At 40.6% G+C, this 9,266-nt stretch overlaps 1 protein-coding gene across 1 annotated transcript; it reads left to right on the top strand.

The window, feature by feature from the left end:
* Positions 1-207: 207 nt before the first annotated feature.
* Positions 208-4,931, top strand: LOC148029551 (F-box/kelch-repeat protein At5g42350-like). The gene has a single exon (XM_087688413.1). It carries the CDS (start codon positions 539-541, stop codon positions 2,846-2,848), a length of 2,310 nt encoding a protein of 769 aa, XP_087544539.1. The 5' UTR covers positions 208-538; the 3' UTR covers positions 2,849-4,931.
* Positions 4,932-9,266: the final 4,335 nt, after the last annotated feature.

Here is a 9,266-nt window from a genome sequence, read left to right as displayed (position 1 = left end):
ATGGAAAGTTGCATCGGCCACGAAAGTCGGGAATTGCTGACCTACGAATGAGATTAGTTTCAAATTTCAGGTAATAAGCAGGTTTTATGGTGTCTCCCCCCCCCCCCCCCCCCCCTTCAGATAACATCGTTTTTCGATTGGGTATGGCCCCCGCAGCCAACTTTCCTGCACTTTTGATTATGTATAATGATGTGATTAGATGCTGCTGAATAGAAAATCGCATCATGTAGTTAGCATAATGACTCACTGACTCCCCCGATCCCATAATTTTAACTTTCCTACGTTCTAATTGTTTTGTCGTGTAAGTAAGAGCGAAAAATGAAAATTTGCGTACATGTCAGTTATCCTCTCTCTCTCTCTCTCTCTCTCTCTCCCCGTGTCTGTCTGTGCTCTTTCTTCTCTGATCTCTCACCAGAACAGCGTTCGGCGGTCTTCGCAAATTGCAGTAAATTGATACAACGGTTCTTTTCTTCTTCTTCTTCTTCTTCTTCGAGAGATCATGCGTTGGCTCACCGTTTAGGCTGAGGCAAATTCAGCCATGGGAATTTGCCTGTTTCCATCCGAGGTTGATCCAGCACATGATGCCATAGGCCAGGGGCTTTCTTCTTCAGGTTTCTCAACAGAAGTCACTGATTCGGGGGATTCATTCCCTCAGAGGCTCATCCGGTCAGTGAGCTCCAAACTAAGGAGGAGCTGGCGCCAACGGCCTGAGATTGAAGCCCAGACTGCAGGAAATGTGAAACTATATGGAGAGGGGGAGGCAGATGATGAGGTTAGGGATTCTGATGCTATCGGTGGCCATAACAACACAGGATGTTTTGCATTACCAAGCAAGTCTACAAGGCAAGCATCACATGACGAATTCTTCGAAGTAGTTTCAAGAGGAGCATGCGAACACGTTGTGGATATGGTTTCTGAAAGCAACATGGCAGAGTTTGCCTTTGACCAGGTAAAAGGCATGACACCCTGCATCGGTTACGTCGAGGCACTGGATTTTAGGATTAAAAAACCCCTGCAGGAGATTGCAGCACCTCGTTTCAACGAAAGAAAGTATAGCCTTCTGCGACCTTGTGGATGCTTTGCACATGGGAGCAGGTTAGTTGATCAGAGAGAGATGGATTTTGGAAAACACGCCCCTGTGATTGCTGGAAGTAGATACCTGAGCCATGCCTGTGGAGACAAAGATGTAGAAGCAATTAGTATTAGCAAGATTGGGGCCTCGTTATGCCAGAGTGCAGGTCTCGTAGCCGTGGAAGTAGAGCAATTATGCAATGAGAGACCTGGTGGAAGGAAGCAATGTGGCTGCTTTTCTAATGGTGGTATAGAAAGACTAAAGAAAGATGGGGATAGCGGGAAAGGAGCGAAAATGGGTGGGAAAGAGTCCTCATCTTTGGAGACTGATGGCAAAGATACATTTCAAGAACATCCTGGTTTGCCTGATGATGTGGTTGAGATGTGCCTTGCCAGAACTCCTTTCAGTACACTGATGAGGGCGCGCTTGGTTTGCAAGAAATGGAGAGCAATCATAATGTCTCCACACTTTCTAGCAAGCAGAGAGATATTATCTTCAAGAAAACCATGGCTGCTTGTGTTTGGTCTTTCTAGAGATGGTGGTTCGACTGGCGAAATCCAATGTCATGATCCAACTTTTGATCGGTGGCATACAATTCAAGCAAAGGCCATATCTGGTCGCTTCTTATTTTCAGTTGCTTCACTGAATGGCTTGGTTTATGTCATTGGTGGCTGCTCAAGTCCCCCTGATTTCCAGGGAAGATTTAACAAGAGCTCTGTGAAAACTCACAAGGGGGTGTTGGTTTACAATGCTCTGACAGGCATATGGTCAAAGGTGTGCTCCATGGGAACTGCACGAGCAATGCCTGTGGTAGATGCCTTTGAAATGAGGGGAAGACAGATTGTAAAGGGAAGTAGCAGCATCAGTAGCAGAAGCTTTGGCAGCCGTCGATTCCCAGACATAGATGTTCACAGCAGTGTGAATTCAAGTGATTCTGACAGGCTTCATGATGGAAAGAGGTCATGTAATCAGGGGATACTTGAAGGCATTTCTGACATGTATGGTCAAGGAAAACAGGACACCTGGAGCTCAGGATATCACAACAGCAGTAAAAAAACGGAGATGGATAGCATTGCATGTGATGCAGCCCATCTTTGGGGGGGGTCAACCAAAGATGTAACGACTTTGGGATTGATTGTTGTTGGAGGACAAGGGCTTTGGAATCAACCTTTATATTCTGCAGAAGTGTACAATCCTTTCACCAATTCATGGAAAGAGATAGCAAGATTGCCTGCTGATCATGGTATCACTTGTGCTGGAGTGATGTGCAAAGGGGTTTTCTATGTCTACTCCGAAACAGATAAATTGGCAGCCTATGATTTTGATTCCAATTTATGGACTAGCATTGAGGTTTCCAACCCTCTTACTCGGCTTCGTGAGTACATGCCTAAGCTAGTCACATGCAAGGGAAGGATCTTCCTATTGGGGGTAGCCTGGAATTCAAGTGAGAGAGATGCATGCCATGGTGTAATGGTGAATGGTCGGGACAAAGCCACACGAATATTGTGGGAACTGAATCCGAGCTCACAAGCATGGGTGGAAATCTCTAGCCACCCTGATGCTCCTCTAGATTGGAATGCCGTGTTTGTGTCTGAAGGTAGCCAGATTTATGGGCTAGAGATGTTTAAGATCTTTGGTCAAGTTCTAGATTTTGTCACTGTCTGTGACTTCTCTGAATCTGAGGTGATGTGGAAGCGTTTGTCAAGGATACGAATTGGAAATGATTTGGAAGTTTCATCCTGTATTACGAAGACAGCGGTGGTTGTGCAACTTTAAATTTGAAAGTCAACACCATTGCTGGATGGCATTTGCTGCAGTAAATGTTCTGATTTTCAAAGGTCTGCTGAGAGGCCTATTTCTTGTATTCATTTGTCTATGAGCACTTGTGCTGTTATGAAATTTAATTGCCGCCCAATTGAGGAGATTGAAGACTCATTATGTGCAGACAGTTACAATCACTGCCTAGTGTTTTTCTTTTGTATGGCATAACATAACAATGCTGAAACAGGACTATGATCAGTTCACTACAGGTTTTCTTATTGGTTATGGCAATGCTGTACAAACAAGATGATTGGACCAAAAGTCTATTGACTATTGTGGGTAGGCTGGGTATCAATACAATCCAGGGCGCTAGAGCATGATTTACCAGCACATATGCAGCAGGGAGTTGGAAATTATAAGGTCCATACTGCATGCCAGCTCTGGTAGTCACCCGTGCTGCAGTTATTTTAAACATTCACTCTTAACAAGAAGCCCAAAAGACCTTGTCTGTGGAGGATGGCTCCAAATGAGGGCTGAGAATGAGTTTCTTCGGATATCGAAAACCCAGGGTAGATGGATTCTTTCCATGTCCCATCAACTTTTCATAGATCTAGACTCTAGTGAGCTTTATCTTCATTGGATCCTTGGCTGGATGTCAGTATACAGACCACAGCATGGTTTTCATGGCTGCTAAGTTGCATATGACAAGGGGCATCAATTGCTGTCAAGTAATTACTAGGACTGGTACCTGGCTTTCTGCAGTCTCGATGTACATCATAGACACCGTTTTGCACCAACAGGTGACAGTTCTAGAACAGTCACACAGTGTGCATGAAAACCTATTTGGGTACGGGTTTGAAGAGAGCTACATTTGTTGGTGGTGGCCATTCCTGTCGTCCAATAGGGTAAGGGGGCCGGTTTTGTGACAAGTAACCCCCCCCAATTTAAGAACCCTATTGGACGATAGGAATGGCGACCCTTTTCCCTCCAATTTAAGAATCTCATCTGATGAGGATTCCGCCTCTTAATCTTCCTTGTCAAGTTTGACTTTACTACGGGAAAATTTTTTGGATGCTGCCAGTCAGGTTTTGCCTGTTGGAGTCATTTTGCTTGTTGCAAAGTTTGCCTGTAGAAAGAGCTTGTAAAAAGGCAGCCATGGTCTACTTCAGTGACATTCTTTGACCCTTTTCCCTCCAATCACTAGTCTGCATGTCATTTCTTCTTTCCAAAAGGATGTCTTTCCATGTTCTTAAATTGGCAAGAGTGTGCCAAAGAATTGTCACTAATTTGGGGGCCGTCACTCTATCGGCTCCCTTACCCTATGGGGCTTTGCATTTGTGGTGGTGGCCTGGTTTTGGTGGTGGCAAGATGGACTAAAGTGATGGGATCAAGTGCAGAGAATCACACGCAGCGCGATCATGGGTTTTCAGTCATTGATTTAAAGTACACATACTAAACCAGGCCAACAAGGGTAAATCAGGCCAACTTGCTTTATTGGTGCCAACTTACTTTATCTGAGATTGTGCTGCTGAAAAGGGCTCGTCTTTCATTGCCGATTGGTGGGAGTAATGAATTGTTGTTATCATCTGTACCCACGCTAGATAGATCTTAATGCTAGTTTAAGGTTGCCAATTATCTCAATCAACCATTAAAGAGAAAATCTAAACCACCAATTTGGGACATAGGCTGGTCGAGTAAACTCTGACCACATCATGACCAGTTGCCATCATTTGTATCCATGCCAGATAAATCTCAATGCTAGGTGCCAACTATCCCACCTAGCTCTAAAAGAGAACATAGATGCCACCACGTTGAGACATAAGCCAATCCCAGGCCTGCTCGAGTAAACCTGGACTATGTCTAATTATACAGCTTTTTGTGGTTTTTGCTCTTGGTATTGTCTCTCATACATGTTCTAAGTATCCAGGTATCTCAAGCCGCATTGAACATTGGGCTTATAGGTCTACCTAAGTTTAAAGAGTTGTAGTTATCCGTGTCATTTCTTGTTTATGATCTGTCAAGTCTTATGACAAGCTTGATTCTTTATTTGCTCCTAGGCATTTTGACAGCAAGTGACTGCCACTAGAATTAACACATTGAACATTGGGTTCGTAGCCATGCCTAAGTTTCAGAATTTCTATTATCCTCATCATTTCTTGTTTAAGATTGGAGTCTTTCATTAGGTTTGATTATTTCTCCTTTCTTTTATTGAGCTGGAGACTAATTAAGTTGGAGATTCGGACATTGGACTTACTTCTCTTTAAAGCAAATCATCTACTTGTATTGCCTCCTCAAGTGCTCCGTTCAAGTTGGACTTATCCAAGGTTGAATTGCTAGCTATAACCATGTATAGCTCCTCATCTTTGATCTCATTAATAAGGATTGTAGCCACAGCCTCCTACATGGGTCACTATGCTTGATGTGTTTTCTTATATAGAGCTCACATGTTGGTCACAATCTCTAATAGTTTTTTTTTTTTCCTTTTTGTCTTATGCTGGTAACTATGATTGCCAAGTTGTCCACATAACTAGCTTCAAAGAATGATTTGATGAATAGGTTTTTGGGAGTGAAGATTCATCACCATAGGAATCTTTACACTTGGGAGATGGTTTGACAAAATAGACAAAGAGTGGGGGTCAACCAACATGGAGACGCAATGTCTTAGGTATAAACTAAGTTGCCTAGTTTGCTTTTTGCAAGACAACCCCAAAAAAGAGCAAATCTGACATGCTATTCCTACCTAAGGCAGCATGATTTGACCCTAATAGGCATGGGAGGTACAACTTCTCCAAGATTCCCAATCATCATGATAAGGATCTAGATACCACTTACCTATTCCAATCAAGAGACTTTGGTGCCATCATTTGCCGCTTTCGTTAGGACATTCATCAATTTTCTAGATCCACTATTCTTGTGACTTTTGCACCTATTGATTATTATGTTAGAGCAAAAGTCTACTGTATTTGAGGAATAAATATCAGCAGTATTCTTCAAAGTGCATGTCGGAGTTGAACAAAGCACAATGGTAAGGCTCACTTTTCATGCTACATTATTACCATCACATTGCTTGGAATCGCTGGAGGATGTGACTAAGAGTCCATGTTTCTCATCCTCAAGCGATTCCAAGCAATATGATGGTAATAAAAAGGTGGCTCACTCATCCACTTTTTGAGGTATAAAAATTTGGAAAAACAAGGTGGAAAAAAAATGAAATAAAGGTAATAAAAGAGAGCAAATGCCCCACAAATAGACGTGTGCAAACACCATCATTGCACCTAAGGGTTCGTAAGTTCAAGACAATGGCCTTTATGATCACCTCCATCTCTAGTCCCTTAATCCACATTCCTTACACCACAATTCAAGACACTTCAAGGATTGGACACCTTGAGCTCGCTCAAAAGGTATGTTGCCACCTTGAATTTCAAGACACATCCACCCCTTCATTGATTGGGTTCTCTAGTGAGGGACATACCTAGGAGATTTTGGCTTACCTAGCATTAGACCCATCTCCCAATTTTAGTATATGAGCACTTACCACTAACACAAATAGATTGGACACAACCCTTGGGGAGAGCATAGACACCACCACCAACCATCAACAATCATCTCTCTTCTGTCAATAGCTTTATACCCAAATCATTACCTCCTCATGATTTGCATCCCTCAGTGTCAAGAGTATTTGGTGCTTATGCAACATGCTATATTTGGCTGACATGCCACATGGTTGGTATTCATCTAGAGAGGGGGGGTAATGTTAACCCAAAATAGAGAAGGCTATAGAAGGAAAAAAATCCAAGTCAAAAGCTCAAACTTGAAGGGCTAGTCAAACTGGTCAAGATACAATCAAAGGAGTCAAGGAAAACCATCACCAAATTTGGAGAAAAAGGTATTGCTACTTACAACATGAAAGGATACCAAAAATGAAGACTACTTTTCTTTGGAAACTATTAGAAAATCATACGTACCCAGAAGTTAATAGGTGAAATATTTAATTTAAATAACTAGGCTTCATTTTATCTCGTTGTAGTGTATTTCATTGAAGGCAAGTGAGGCCTAGGCTTACTCCATGTAAATTTTAGTCTCTCAAAGTAACATTTGTGTATTTTATTTTATAATCATATATGCATATAAGACTTGGAAAACATGTGGATTCTTGGGTAATTTCATCCTTCTAAACTAGAAATCCACATGCATATGAAATAGATAATTAGACCTAAGAGAGAGAGGGGCCAAGGGTTAAGGCCACATGCCCTCGAGACTCTATGTATATGATGTGTAAAATCAATAGAACATCTCATACTTGCATGTGCAACTTTTGAGCTCAACCTTTCATCTTTACCTTCTTGCTTTCACTATAAATGAAGTATCTTTTACTATACGTTGATCTTATTAATTTGTAGGTGGCATATTGGGACATTAATAATATTGCTCCATGTGGGTATGATATTTTTTGATGAGTACCTCAAAAATTCGTAGATCAACATTGTATTATCTCATGGTGTAACACATCCACCTTTCTACTTTACACGTTTTATAATGTTCAATAAGTATCTTAATTAAAGTTATTAAGGATGTTGTAGGTTCTGTTGCATATGAGTAGGGTTCTAAATTGATGATGTTTAGAAACTTTGAAAATCTTGTTTATTATTATTATTATTTTGATATTACTAGAATATTGCTAATGGCAAAGTCCATGGAGACTAAATTTTGGCTTTTCCAAAATTACTCAAGCACTTAATATAAGGAGGTGTAACCACCTAATTTCATCCATCTAAACTAGAAACAAAGCCACATGCACGTGAAAGAGATAATTAGACCTAAGAGAGAGATGCCAAGGGTTAAGGCTACTTGCCCCCAAGACCCTATGTATATGATGTGCAAAATGAAAAGAGCATCTCATTCTTGCATGTGGAACTTTTGAGCTCAACCTTTCATCTTTACATTTTTGCTTCCACTATAAAAGAAGTATCTTTACCATAGGTTGATCTATTCAATTTGTAGGTGGCATATTGGGACATCAATCATTCTGCTCCACGTGAGTATGATATTTGTTGATGAGTACCTCAAAAATTCATAGATCAACATTGTATTATCTCATGGTGTAACACATCCACCTTTCTATTTTACACATTTTATAGTGTTCAATAAGTATCTTAATAAAAGTTATTAAGGATGTTGTAGGTTATGTTGCATATGAGCAGGGTTCTAGATTGATAATATATAGGAATTTTGAAAACTTTGTTTATTATTATTATTTTGATATTACTAGAAAATTGCCAATTGCAAAGTCCATGGAGTGTAAATTTTGGCTTTTCCAAAATTACTCAAGCACTTAATATAAGGAGGTGTAAGCATAGAGATTGTTGCTACAATTATAACACTTTGATCCATTCTAAACTTTGGATTAGAATTTATGGCCATTTGAAGTTCTATCTTGAGTATGAAGTTTTTTCATGCATGTGTGGATGAGCGTATTTTTTACTTTTTTTTGGGGCCATTTTCAGAGGTCCATGCCTTACTTTTCCTCCCTCTCAAATCCCATAAGTTTTTATAAGCCTCAGAGCACTCCCTTAAAAACTATATAAAGGCCCTTGGCGTCCATTGTAACACATTTTCACTTGGCCAATCATCTTATAAATATTGTTGATAGCCACCATCCTCAAGAGCCTTGAGGAATAAGAGCTTTAGTGCGAGGTCTAGAAGGTCAAGAGGAAAAGAAATCAAAGTTTTGGTTCCTCTTTTTTAGCTAACTTGCAAAAGCTTTGTTGAAAATTTGTTGAAGTCCTTCCTTTCCATATTGATCCAAATGAGTTCAAGGCTATCAACCAAGGCAGCTACATGACTAATTGTCATTGCTCAAGGACTATTGCCATAAGGGCTACAATCAACAATGATGTGACAAATATCAACATGAAGGTTGTTAACCTTGCCCTATGAACAAAACAATCAACTGCAAAATAACCAAGTTATCAAAACTCAGGTTAGGAATTGTTGTTGTGTGATAACAGTTGAATTCAACCAAGATTGATTATTGTGTGGAGAAGAGAGTATTCTCATGTTAGTAAAGAAAAGTGCATTATTGAATTATTTTTATAGCATGCTAAGTTTGTGATGGGTTTGTTCTAGCTTTGTATAGACTCCTCCATTGTAATGGTAAAGTGGAGGAGGATTGGTTGTGATGTACTCAAGGCATCCCTCTAGCCTTGGAGTGGGATGGCCACTAATGGTGGATCATGTTGTGGTCTCTTACCATCAAGGGCATGAGATAGGTGGCATAACTCAATTTTAGATTGCGATCCCCTAAAAGGAGTAGAAGGGTTGAGTGTTGGATACAAGGAGAGTTACTAGCTGGCTTGTCACCCTATCGATTGCTTAGGATGAGATATGCATCCCTCAAGGCATACCTAGTTGAGGATTAGAGAGCCATATTCTA

The sequence above is a fragment of the Lygodium microphyllum genome, chromosome 11 (assembly GCF_053477565.2).
Source record: "Lygodium microphyllum isolate KBCC chromosome 11, Lygodium_microphyllum_v1.1.10, whole genome shotgun sequence".
In the NCBI taxonomy this organism is placed as follows: domain Eukaryota; kingdom Viridiplantae; phylum Streptophyta; class Polypodiopsida; order Schizaeales; family Lygodiaceae; genus Lygodium; species Lygodium microphyllum.
The sequence above is the reverse complement of the archived record's forward strand: the minus strand, read 5'-3'. Positions and strand labels throughout refer to the sequence as shown.

Excerpts from the sequence above, each read along its gene's own strand:
- LOC148029551 (XM_087688413.1), top strand. The coding sequence starts at position 539 with ATGGGAATTTGCCTGTTTCCATCCGAGGTTGATCCAGCACATGATGCC.